The sequence below is a fragment of the Felis catus genome, chromosome B3, assembly GCF_018350175.1.
Source record: "Felis catus isolate Fca126 chromosome B3, F.catus_Fca126_mat1.0, whole genome shotgun sequence".
Taxonomy (NCBI): domain Eukaryota; kingdom Metazoa; phylum Chordata; class Mammalia; order Carnivora; family Felidae; genus Felis; species Felis catus.
In genome coordinates this window covers 7,161,211-7,174,456 of record NC_058373.1, presented here as the reverse complement: position 1 = coordinate 7,174,456, position 13,246 = coordinate 7,161,211, and the positions used below count along the sequence as shown (strand labels likewise).

Below are 13,246 nucleotides of genomic sequence, written 5' to 3'. Positions count from 1 at the left end.
CAGGCCCGTCCTCATGGGAGGAAATGGGAACTTTCTGCCAGCTACAAGCCCTCAGCGGGGACTTCACTTACTCATCACCCAATTCTTCACTTTGAAAAGAACCAATTCAATCCCTCATTTGCATATTAACCCAAGTAATCCCAGCTAACCTAGCATTAATCCCTGTTTTGCATAAAGGACCTGAAGGAGAGCTGTACTTGTGACCTTTCCCGTTTTTCACTCCGCCCCTCTGTCTTCCTCAGGACACAGTCAGGTTTTTGACCTGAGACTGTGTATCCCAAGTTGCAGAACTAATTGCCCAAATAAAATGCCTGTTTGCTTAAATTTTCAATGAATTCCTTCTTGGCTGACACTTGCCTCAGGTCAAAGGACAAATCCAAACCCAGGTTTCCTGACCCCCAGGAGGAAGTTCAACACTTAAGGGGAAGGAGGCTGATTCACTTAAAATATATTTTTTTAAGTGTGGCCATGAGGCAGTCTCTGTCCTGGGATTTGGAAGTTCGGTTAGGTGTTGGAGCCAGACATACAACTCCTTGTCCTATAAAGTGCTAAGTGCAGAAGCAGGAAAGGCACAGGAGGAACTTACTCGTGACGATAAATTACCAGGAAAACAAGTTTATAAGAGTGGTAATATTTCCTCCATAGAACCAGCAAAGGTAAACAAAAATGAAGTGACTGGAAATCACTTGGGGAGTTGGGTCGGGGCTCAACTTCCGGAGGGGCTTCTAAGGGCGTTCTCACTTCTAAGTGGCATTTTCTTCGAAGGGTGCACAAACATACCTCAAACTGCAACTCCTAACCCCCAAAACCCACAGCTTACTTTTAACTTCCTCCTACCATTTTCCTGGAAGGTGCTCATCCCCTAAAACACAGAGAACACCACCTCTTGGCTCCCTGGAGATCTTGTCCCTAAGGATACACTAGGAACAATTTTCTGGTCATGTCTGGCAGCCAATGGAAGATTCAGGCTGGCATTCAGCATACACAGTCATTTCAACTCTAATGCCAAAAAAGCTTGCATTTTGTAAAATCACACTCCAAAAATAACAAGGCTTCTGGGGAAAGGGGGTTAAGGCAGACCACGCAGAAGCTATGGGATTTTGTAGCCAGAGCACAAATAAAACAGAACCAAACCCAGTGATACCGCTGCAGTTAAACTCCCACTGGCGTGTGCACTGGTTCCTCGCACCTTTACTCCCGGGCCTCATGCTTCTTCCTGACGTGCAGAGACTACTTCCATCAAAATAAAAAACATCCAGGAAAGGGCTTTCTCATCAGTTTTGTAAAACAAAGGGGATGCCTTCCCAGCATCTTTCTTTCCGCGCCATTTCCCCAGACAGCCTAACACGGTGGAAACGCTAATAGTGCTTTTTGAAGCTACTAAACCAGCCACTATTCGTAATAAAAGAAGGCACTTCTATATAATTCGTGGCTTTTTTCTTAAGGTAATTCAATCCTGTCCCTGAACACTTCAAAATATTAATGCTCTGGGGAAAATGTTATAGGAGCTAACCTAATTTTGGGTTATCCTGACACCATTTCTCTATTTACCAATTGTATATATGTTACTTCCCATTAAAGAAGCAACCTTATAACAAAATGGAGCACCTTAAGAACAGTCATTAAGATTCTGGTACCAATTCCAACGTGTGAGTTTTTCCCCAACACAAAGCAATTCCTCAGACACCAGCTGCGCGTCCTACAATTCAGCTCAATTCTGATACCATCTACCTGGAGGGAGCATCAGATCTCACAGGTTAAGGGCTCTGTCCTAACAGATTCCCCCACCCTACCCCACCCCCTCCAATCCCTGAGATGCCAATCTCCTGTCCAGGTATTTGTGCTTCCAGACAACTGGTTCAATCAGATGTTCCAAGGACCTCCCATCTTGGGTTCCCTAATTTGCTAGATTGGCTCACAGAACTCCAATAAATAGGTTACTTACTAGAATACTGGTTTATTATAAAAGGACCTAACTCAGGAGCGGCCAGATAGAAGAGATGTGCTGGGCAAGCTACAGGAAAGGGTACAGAAACACCATGCCGTCTTGGAGTGCGCCACCCTCCCCAAATTCCCACGTGCTCACCAACCCCAGGAGCTGTCAGAAGACCATCCACTATCCTTTAGGATTTTTATGAAGGGTTCATTTCATAGGCAAGACTGACTACATCATTGGCCACTGGTGATGGAACTCCAACTCCTGCCCTTCTCCCTCCCAGGTCATGGGGTTGGACTGAAAGTTCCAACTCTCTGTCACAAGGTTGGCTTCCCCAGCAATCAGCTCCCATCCTTAGGTTACCAAGGGGCTTTCTAAACTTCACCTCATTAACAAAACAAAAGACAACTTGATTGCTCTCAAAACCACTAATTGCATAGGAGTTCTGTGCAAGGAATAGGTACAGAGAACAAAAACATACATTCTTACACACACACACACACACACACACACATATAAATCATGATATCACAGTCTTAAAAACAGTCTCCACCTCACCCTGGGGATCCCTTCCCTTCTAGGCTGGAGTTCCCTGAGGTGGCAAATATGTTCACCTCTACAACTCACTCCAAATCCCAGAAAGAGAAATGCACTCCTGGTCCTATGTCTGGACTTACCCTCTCCTGGTGGCCAGGTTTCACTCCCAGGGTGGCACTACTGCCCATGAAATCAGCAAGCCTCAGCTAGGGGACATCTCCATCTGCAATGAGGGGAAAGAGCACGTGCAGGAGGTACATGGGAAGGAGGGCATTGTCAGGAGGAGACACCTCAACTTTGACCTCGGAAAGCAATCTCCCTGACCCCGGGGAAGAACACAAGGCTACGTCTGAAGCAGAAACAGAAATCCCAGTCTGCTAGCTTACATCACACGGGCCCATCTATTCAACCCAGAAGGCTGTGTGAGAGGAAACCAGGGAGCTGGGAGCCAGAAAGCCTTGCTAGTGGAACCACTGTCCTGTGCAGACACAGGTGGGCCTGAGACGCTCCCTCTCTTCCACTCGTTTAGCAAATGTTCCCTGGGTGCCCTCCGTGTGCCAGCGACCAGGGATGACTCAAGCAACACAGGGAGGGATCAGGAGCCCCAACACAGAGGCAAGAGATCAGCATTCTCCTCCTGCACCCTCAGTGCCGTTAAGACTTGGGGCCAAGTCCTGTGCGGCCAAGATTCCACCATTGATAAAAGGCCAAGATTCCACAGTCCGACCTGCTTATTCACATGACTGTCTCAGAACAGATATGATTAAATTCTGCTTAAATATAAAATGTTTAAAAAAAATGAAAAAAGAAAATAAAAACCAAAAGAAAAAAACAAAGGAAGAAATTATTTCCTAGGCTAGACTTTCATATCAAGTACAAAGGGAGAAAAACACAAAATGGATAGAGGCTAAGACACTGCACAGAACTCGTTTTTTCTTTTTTTGCCTGAGCCTAGAAGCTTTCACAGACCTCAAGGCTTTTTTAGAAGTTCAGTTTCCTTCCTTGGGTTCTCTTTCTGGGCCCAGGGAGCCAGCTGATTCACTATGAAGTAACGCAACACTCAATTATCAGCTTGGACACAAGCGAAAGGCGCCCTAAGAGACGGCCCTCTCTTCACAAGGAAAAGCCAGTCGTTCTCAAAGGAGAAATCAGCCAAGACCCACACAAGAATAAACTCGTTTATTTCTCTGAGTTGGTTGCACGATGTTCCCTGCAAAGACGGAGCCAGCACATAGTGTCCTTGAGGCCCCGGTTGCAGGCCTGTTCGAGCACTGTCCACAGCAGCACTGTTCACTGTTCGTCAGAGGTCCAAGAGAAATCTCCTAACCTGGGCCAGGTACTTCGGTTTCAAATAGTCGCCCAGCTCTTCCTTACAGACCCAGACATGCTGGCCCTTCTTCCAGGCCTGGGAGAAGTCTCCTCTGGTTAGGAGCAGTGCTTTGAAGAAGAATACTCTGGCCCCGAGGCTACTCTCTGTCCGCATTGCCTGAGGGAACTTGAACTTGTAGTGGCCACAGGGGGCGTTTCCCAGGAACTTGGCTTCCACTTTTTTTTCTGAAGGGGGGGATGGGGAAGAAACAGAATTGGAAGATAAGGACACACCCACCTGTTCACTCTGGCTCCCCAAGTCACAGGGGGTCTCTGTGAGAGCCATTTCCCTCGAGAGGTAAGAGCAATCCCTGGGAGTAAGGAGTGAGGAGTGAGGATGAGGGTCATTCCTGAAGAGCCTCTTCCCGTCTCCATCCAAATGCTCCTGGCCCGTAGCCTCGGGCTCCGGCTCCAGATTCGCTGGATCTATCACACTTGCCAGGATACTGCCTTCAAACTGAAGTCAGCAATGCAGTTCAAATGCCACTACCTGGAGTCACAGCACCAAGCTTCTAGACTCAGCCCGGCCACTGTCTGCTGATGAAGGACCAAGACACTTGGTATCTGTAAAGCAAAGCTCATTAGCCTCTTAAAGGGAGGGTTACTCGAAAAGCATGAAAAAGACCCAATTTGACTTCTGTAGGGTGAAAACATAACCAAAGTTAAAAGACAAAGACAGATGGATAGATATTATCTGCAATCTATAATGAAGGGTTAACCCCAACCAAGCATTAATTACTAAATGGCATCTGGAGAACTAGCTAAAGAGGAAAAATAAAGCTGGATTCCACCAATCTCAGTCCTCATATCAAAATTGACACCATACAGATCCAAGATTTAACAACAGACATCTAACTTTCATAAAAGGATTGTTCATTCTGGATCGTGGATGTTTAATACTTCCTGAATTGTTCTGTCTCTTCAAATTTTTCATTAATGAAAAAAGAAGCCAAAAGAGTACTAGAAAAAACTGTGGGATACTTTCCGTACCATTTTCGAGAGGGAAAACCCTAACCAAGACACAAAATTCAAAAAATCCATAAAACAGAAAACTATGTATTTACATAAAATTTCTACCAGGAAAAACAAAGCATAAAAGTGAAAGACAAAAATGACACACTGAGAAAAATATTTCTGACACGCTCCACAATAGAATGTCTTCAGGTATAAGAAGTACTTAGAGATCAATGAAGAAGAAGCCAACAAATCTAAAAGAAAAATGAACTAAGCATATAAGCAGGACCTTCCACACAAAAATAAATATCACTGACCTATAAACTCTTTGAAAGAGGCTCAGTCTTACTCAATTAAAGAAACGTAAATTCAAACAACAACGTGTCATTATTACCCAAGTCCCAAAACTTTGAGCTATACGCCGCCTGTCAAGGGTAAGAGAAACACCAGCACTCTCATGTATGTTGCCAGGGTAGAAATTAGTATTAACCGTCACCTTTGATGAGAGTTACCAATTTCAAGTAGGCGTACCCTTTCATCCAGAGACTCTGCTTCTAGAACTTGATCCCCTCAGATGGTTTCTCTGCGCACATGAGCAAAGGTGAGTATTAGTGGATGCTCACTACAGCTTATTTGTAAAAAGCAACAGACTGGTAAGGAGAACTGCGGTACATGCCTATTATGAAACCGCTGGCTGGTGTCAGAAAGCGTAAGCTATGGCTTCCCGCGCTGATACAGAGAGATGCTTATGAGCTGAGAAAACGGAGGCATGTAACCATGTTCCTACTACGTGGAGAACAAAAACCGGATGGGATATGTATGTGCTTGTGATTTCTTTTTCGTTTTCTAATTTTTTTTAATGTTTATTTATTTTTGAGAGAGAGACAGAGTGTGAGCAGGGGAGGGACAGAGAGAGAGGGAGGCACAGAATCTGAAGCGGGCTCCAGACTCCGAGCTTTCAGCACAGAGCCTGACGTGGGGCTCGAACCCACAAACTGAGAGATCATGACCGGAGCCAAAGTTGGACGCTCAACCGACTGAGCCACCCAGGCACCCCTGTGCTTGTGATTTCTAACAGGATACACCAAAAAGTGTTAATGGTGTAACTGCTCTGAGACAGAAAATTACTTCTTATCCTATATTACATTTACTAGGCACCATATATAATGAATTGCTTCTCTCAATACTAAAACCAAAACAAACAAAAAACACTATTAGCATCACATGAGGAATTTATGTATGAGGTGAGCTCACCTGCAACACACACACACACACACACACACACACACACAAATGTCAGCAATGGGTATCTACCGGTGATGGAATTATTAGAAAGTTTCTTTATACTTTCCTGAATTTTTCACTTATTTCAATGAGTATGTATTATTTTTCTATAATCTGGAAAAACAGATTAAAAATATAAGCCAAACAATATGAAAAAAGAAATAGTTCATTATCAAATGAGCAAAGAATCTAAATAGGCACTCACAGTGGAGCTGTGGTGCTCAGTAGGTTAAGCATACGACTTTGGCTCAGGTCACAATCTTGCAGTTGGTTAGTGAGTTCAATCCCCATATCAGGCTCTGTGCTGACAGCTCAGAGCCTGGAGCCTGCTTTGGCTTTTGTGTCTCCCTCTCTCTCTGCCTCTCCCCGACTCAAGCTGTCTCGCTCCCTCTTCCAAAAATAAATAAACAGGGGCGCTTGGGTGGCTCAGTCAGTTGGGCATCCAACTTCGGCTCAAGTCATCATTTAGTAGTTCATGACATCTGAGCCCTGCACTGGGCTCTGTGCTGACAGAGCCGAGCCTGGAGCCTGCTTCAGATTCTGTCTCCCTCTCTCTCTGCCGTGCCCTGCTCGTGCTCTGTCTCTCTCTCGCTCTCTCTCAAAAATAACAAATAAACATTTTAAAAATTTTTTTAAAAGAAATAAAAATTAAAAAATACACATTAAAAAAATTTAAATAGGCACTCACAAATAAGTACAAATGCCAATAAACACTTGAAAACATGGTCAATCTCACTAGCAATCAGGAAAACCCTAGTCCAGAAGAGATGTTTTACTAAGATAGGCAAAAATTAAAAAGAGATGATTACATATGTTGGTGGGGTCTACACAAACAGACGCTCCACTACACCACTCCTGAAAAGGTCAAATGTTATGGACACTCTGCAGGACAACTGGGTCGTACTTATCAAATAGTTAAGTGGCCATCCTTGAGCATTTAGCCCACCTCTAGGAATTCCATCTTGCAGAAGGACTTGGGAAGGGAAGTGCCAACAAGCAGGAAATAAATGGACTCCGACTTTTACACGTACATATACTTTTATATTTCGTGAGCTTTTCTTCGCCACTTTAATCATTTTATATTATTTACCATTTTAATAACTTCGCAATCAACACATTTTGTTTGTTATGCACCCGTTTAATGTCAATACCTCTTTTATACATTTCCCCTCACATTTAATTATTGCAACGGAATATTAAAAGGAGGAAAGTGGGTGCCGAGATGGAAGCCTGTCCACGTGGCTCACAGGAGGCAGAGCTGAGCCAGCATCAGTCATGACTGTGTGAGAGAAGCAGAGGATCTGAACACAGTGATCCTGGCGAGACACCCAGATGCCACCTCCTAGGTGACAGCTGAGGACATGGGAGCACAGCTAAGGTTCCCACCCACTCCATTCTGTCTCACCCCCTCTCTCGCAGATTGGGGAAGGACCGACGGGGCTGCTGCTTCGTTAGCACGTGCTTGTGCCGGTGGCAGGGCAAGTAAGGTGACTGGGAACCGATCCTGCCAAATCTACATCCTCGGTAAACACGCGAGCAGTGAGCCAGGTACCTGATGGGAGCTGGGATGACGGGGAAGAACAGATACTGTCCGTCCCTCCAAGGGAGTCAGAATTCTAGCTGGGGAGAGAAATGTGTCGATAAACAATTGCCAGGCGATGGAGGAAGTGAAAGGGCGTATTCTCCACTAGAACACAAAGCTCGCACAGAGCTGGGGTCGTGTCCCGTTCATCGCTGTGACCCCACTGCCTGAAGATCATCCGGCAAACGGCAGGCTCAGAGTAAATGTTTGTTGCATAAAATGAATAAAGGCACACACAAATTCTATGAAAGCCTAGAAGGAGGAGTAGCTCTGTCTACCAAAGGGCTCGGAGAAGGTTCTACCACGGAAGGTACGATGTACAAGCTGAGTCTTCAAAATTGAGCAGTCAGACCAGGGAGGAGTAAACCGCTCCGGTCAGAGACCAGCATGCCACAAAACAGAGACACACGCATGACCACGTTATTCGAGGAACGCAGAAGGTCTGCTGGGTTGGAATTCAGAATATATGGCGATGTGCGGCCAGAGGGAAGACCGGCAACCTCAGGGCCAGAGCAAATGGATTTGTGGGCCATGCTCCAAAGTCTGAACCTTTATGGGAAACCCAGGCAGAGAAGGGACAAGGGACCTGTGTCTGAACGCTCATTCTGGCAACACTGAAGAGCATGACATGAAAGCAAGGGGGAACTTTTTGGGCAACTATTTCAAAGGTCCAGTGCAGTGGTTCTCAACCACCGTGACTTGACTCCCCAGGTAATACGTGGCAACATCTAGGGACATTTTTGGTTGTCATGGCTGTCACAATAGGGGGAGTGGGGGATGGGCGAGCGCTACTGGCATCTAGCAGGTAGAGGTCAGGGATGCTACTGAATCCTACAACGCTCAGAACAGCCCCCACAAAGAATTACCCAGGCCCAATGTCAACAGTGCCAAGGCTGAGAACCCCTGATCTGGTGAGAAGCAAAAGGGGTGACAGCTAAAGCTGTGAGAATAAAGAGAGGAATATTCAGACCAGACAGGACTCAAGAAGCTCTGGAGGTCAGACCGAAGCCAAAGAGAACTCTGAGGTTTCTAGCTGGGTAACTGAGTTGAGTGTCGGGCCAGTAAGCAAGGCGGCCAGGATAAGAAGAGGTGCAAGCTGAGCGTGGCAGGATTCTCACTTTTGAAAGTACACACTAAAATTTTAAATGGGGGGGGGGGGGGAAGCAGAGAAGGAACAGGGATGGCGCCTGCCAGCGTCCCCAGAGGGTATTTGAGCAGCCCCCTAGATTTGTGTTGAATTGAATGCTTGCCCCTCAAGCCAACTATTTGAAGATAAGCAAATAAGCCTCTTTCATAGAAAGTCTGGGTACTTTTCAATTGGCTGCCTCTGTGCTGGGCCCTGAGGCAGAACCTAAATCTGAGGGGAAACAGCTTCATCAAGGATAATACAGTCTGTCAAATACTGAGCCACCAAAATATCTTCCTCAAAATGACAGCAGACAGCCAAGGAAATGAAAAATGTCCTCATTTTCAAAGAGACACTCAAACTTCAAAGCTAATTTTAGAACACAGTGACTTAGAAACAGAGGTTCTAGAAGACTGAGTACTTCTTCAAGATCTGAAGTATGGGCTAAAGAGTGAATCTGTGACAGACCATATTCTAAATATGAAAGAGCTAAAGACACTTCATGTCATTTAGCCTCTCAGCACAATGCTGTAGCTTAAAAAAAAAAAAGAGGAAAAGATAATTCTACACAAAGCAGGTCAGGAAAAGATCCATCCTATGCAGAGATTAAAGAAAATCCACTTCCTCAAGAAATCCAGATTAAAATAATCAAAAACGTGGGAAAAGAGAAAGCCAAACAGCAACTCCTGATCTGTTTTATGAACAATAAATAATGAAGCTTTCAGTGGTGTAAAAACTGAAAACCATTTTACTGTAGATATTGATCCTGCAAATACTGTCTGCACTGTTAGTTTCACTGGTGTTCCAAACGGAGACAGAAATCCCACCGAAGGCAACGAGTAGGACCCACCAAGATGGCAGGATCCGTCGTAGCTACCCACTACGATAAAGTATTTCACAACAGTGGGCTCAAGAGAAGATCTGGGCCAACGAAACCAGGAAAAGTACTAGAACAATCCATCCCTGTGGAATACGTAAAAGCGTGGAAACCTGAAGATGAATGTTTTATACTCTGTTGGGAAGACAACAAGTCTTACTGAGAAGTTGAAGCTCTCCGCTCTTCAGCTACGGAAGCAGTTGTTAAATTTACTGATGAAGGGCAACCACGAAGAAGCACCACTTTGCAACACCGGCCCGCGGAAACAGAGGCATGCGGGGAGGAAGGACATACAACCAAACTCCTGAGTTCCGCAGACGAGGTGAAGGCCAAACAACAAGATCCACTCGGCCAAGCCAGCAGTTTCTCCAACCTTTCTGGCTGGGCACTAAGACCCTCAGAGTCTTTATAAAGAAAAGGGCCACTGACTGAAACTTCAAGATCCAAACCTGTAGATGGACCTCTTCCTTCCCCTTCAGAAGCAACTGCCATGTGGATGTTAGTAGTTAGAGAATGAAAATGTAGATTTTAGGGGGGGGAAAATTCAACCCACACAAAGAGGAGAAAAAAAAAATATAGAGTTCAATAAAGCGAATACATTTTACAAGTGAAAGAAAGAATTGTTTCTTCTGCCATCAATAAGACCGATGTGCTATAATATAAAGAAAGAAAAGAAGACATAAGAATTCTTTCTAGCTGAAATGTTTAGAGACATCAAAGTTTCCATCAATGACCCACCTCCAACCCTTAAAGCCATCCTCGTAAGTCAGCCTGGGACTGAGTCGGAAGGGAGTCTTGTGAGGTTCAGAGGAGGGCAGAGAACTCACCTGACAGTGTGGCCAGGGTTCGCTCAGCTGTTCCTCGGAGGGTCTCCCCAGGCTGCCACTCGGCCTGGGGAAGTATCCACACATCCTTGTCTCCAAGCTTCTCTTTGACCAATAGAACAAGGTTCCTGTCTAGCTTCCGGTGCAGCGAGGTTCTGTCGTTCTTTTCATCAGCTTCTGTGAAGAAAAGGGGGTCAAAAAAGACAAGAAGTCTGTGATCTGCCAGAACCAAGGAGAACAGAATTTTACAATCTTCCTTTGAGGCAGACTGTACCTCGAAGCCACAACCTCTGTCCTCTTATAATCAAATTACAAGCCTGACACATGTAATTCGTACCTCTTTCAGGGCAGGGTCTCACAATCTTGAGAAAACTACAGTGTAAGAAGAGAAGACCAAAAGCTGAACTTCTCCTTTGAGGAGCACAACACAAAGTTCTTTGAGCCTTTAGAAAAGAAGCTACACCCACACTACTTCAAACACCACAACTTCGCTGGGTTTGACACTATTACTAACTTCACTAGGCCCGACTTTCTCTGTTCTTCAGTCTTCACGTATGAACTAAGATAAGAGAGCTCAATCCTCTGCTTTAGGAAGGATTTCAGATAAAACACAGGAAACTAATGGGAAAGGTTTAATCTCCCTCCCGTTCTCACTCCCAAACTGGAGTTAAACTCAGGTAACATTCATGAAGTTCAACTGAGAGAGAAGAGGCTATCCCACCAGCACCCTTACCTCCCGCCCAAAAATAACAAAGGCCTTTAAAAATGATATTAGCGTAGATGTGAGGAACAGGGAAAATAATTTATTCTCTGCCAACCTGAAAGAAGTTTTGCAATTACTCGTTACTTATGACACAAAGTAACAGCTAAACAAATGTTCTCTGTCTGGGAACCAAAATACCTAACCACCCCTTCCCTTGTCTCTTGCTGGCCTGAAAAGACCACAAACCTGTTATGCGAGCTCCAGGTTTGAACTGTAGGAATTTCTGCTCCCATACATCTTCCAAATCCTGCACCAACAGCACATTCTGTTCGTCTTCTTCTTCATCATACAAGTCAGCTTTCCTCTTTGCCAGTCGCTGGGCTTCATCCAAAGCACGAAGCTCATGGTCTGAATACATACTTCTCTCTACCTCAATCTGGGAAAATTAAAAGGACAAAAAAAGAAAGCCACAGGCAGAGTAGAAAACAGAGCTATAGCACGCCTGACGAAGAACTTTACCAGTCATCATAACCAGACATACAATCAAAACACCATGGAAAAAGAACCAAAGAAGAAAGGTCACCTGCACTTTGGGCTTGGGCTACATTTGCTAAAATGTTAGAAGGTGACTGAAGGTCAAGCTGCTTCAAAGAACAGAAAACCGGGACAGGCGTTTCCTGCCCACTTCCTATGCTCCCGTGCTGTCAGTCTTCTATCAAGATCTCATCATGGATTTTCCTGCCTCACAGAATTTGTACAGGTGCTGTCCCTTCTTCCTAGAATGTTGTCCCTCATGTTTTTCTAAGAAATTCCTGCTTATCCTTCAGATTTCAATTTAAATATCACTTTCTTGGGGAGATATTCCTTGACACCGCCCATAAAATCAAATTAGATACCCCTGTTAAACCTTTTACAGTATCCTGTATCTTCCTTTATGACACTTAACAAGATGTGCAGTTATACAGTCATGTGATTATTTGGTTACTGACTTGGTCCACCTCCACGAGACTGAATAGTCTGAAAACCAAAGGCATGTCTGTCTTACTCACTACTGCGTGCCTACCACTTAGCACAGTGTCTGTACAAAGCAGGTGGTAACGGATTATCTATAAAATGATTAATAAAGTGTTTGCAGAATAAACTAATAAACCAAGTAAAAAGCACAAACTGAAGTTTCGAACTCTCAGTAGCCAAGACGCAAAACATCTCAGACTCTGGGAAAACACCCTTCAGTCAGTATCTGAGGGGATTTAAGCCCCTCACAGCCACTACACTGAATACTTGCCCTTGTTTTCTCACTTGGCCCTCAGACAGCCTTGATCGCACCATTTTATCGATGTGCCCACTGCCTTCTCCTAAAACATCACATCAGACTTTCTCCTGTCTAAATTATTGACGACCTAGGAGAGAGACGTCCGTCGTCTTCACCACCGCATACCTAGCGTGTGCAATGAAAAGGGAAACCATTCTCCAAAGAGCTGCCTAACGTGACAATAAAGAACAAGGAAAACAAACTATCTTTTAATGAACGCCTTCTATGCACCAAAACAACCCAGGAAGGTAGATACCAGTGCGCAGGTAAATACCCCGAAGTTCTGAGAGGAGATAAGACTTGCTCAAGGACACTCGGACTAACTGGTGCCGGAGTCGTGATGGAACCCAGGCCCACGTGTCTCTATTGGTTCCCCCAAGAGCCTCCTAGAAGCCGTGAGCTGCACCTCAATCCTACCTGCTGTAGTAGAGCCGCCATCTCTTCCTGCAATGGGGTCAGCGGCTTCGAGACCAACGGTGGCCGCTGCAGGCACAACGCGCCCACCAAGCGCCATGGAGACCCGCTGCTCAAGGGTGCGGCCGCAGGGGCCAGGCTGCGGGAGCCAAGGCTACCGGCCCAGTGCCCCTCGAACCGCCGCCAGCCCTTCGCCGCCTGTAACAGAGTCCGCCTTACGGGCGCCGCCATTCTTCTGCTCTCCCACAAGGTACCGCGGCTCCCCGCGGCATCCTAGGCCAATCCCATGCTCCCACAAGGCAGCGCGGCAGCGGCAAGACGGAAAGAGC

At 45.5% G+C, this 13,246-nt stretch overlaps 1 protein-coding gene across 2 annotated transcripts; it reads right to left on the bottom strand.

Annotated features, from left to right (window-relative positions):
* Positions 1-3,637: 3,637 nt before the first annotated feature.
* Positions 3,638-13,198, bottom strand: MRPL46 (mitochondrial ribosomal protein L46). 2 transcript variants are annotated; one of them, XM_003986817.6, is made up of 4 exons: positions 12,921-13,186; positions 11,438-11,627; positions 10,492-10,665; positions 3,638-4,027 (listed from the first exon to the last, which is right to left on the bottom strand). In XM_003986817.6, the coding sequence occupies exons 1-4, from the start codon at positions 13,146-13,148 to the stop codon at positions 3,774-3,776; spliced, it is 846 nt and encodes a 281-aa protein (XP_003986866.1). In that variant the 5' UTR covers positions 13,149-13,186; the 3' UTR covers positions 3,638-3,773. The 2 variants fall into 2 exon arrangements, with proteins under 2 accessions (XP_003986866.1, XP_044914772.1); XM_045058837.1 differs by lacking the exon at positions 3,638-4,027 and adding an exon at positions 6,417-7,699 and having other exon boundaries at positions 12,921-13,198.
* Between the last annotated feature and the right edge of the window lie 48 nt (positions 13,199-13,246).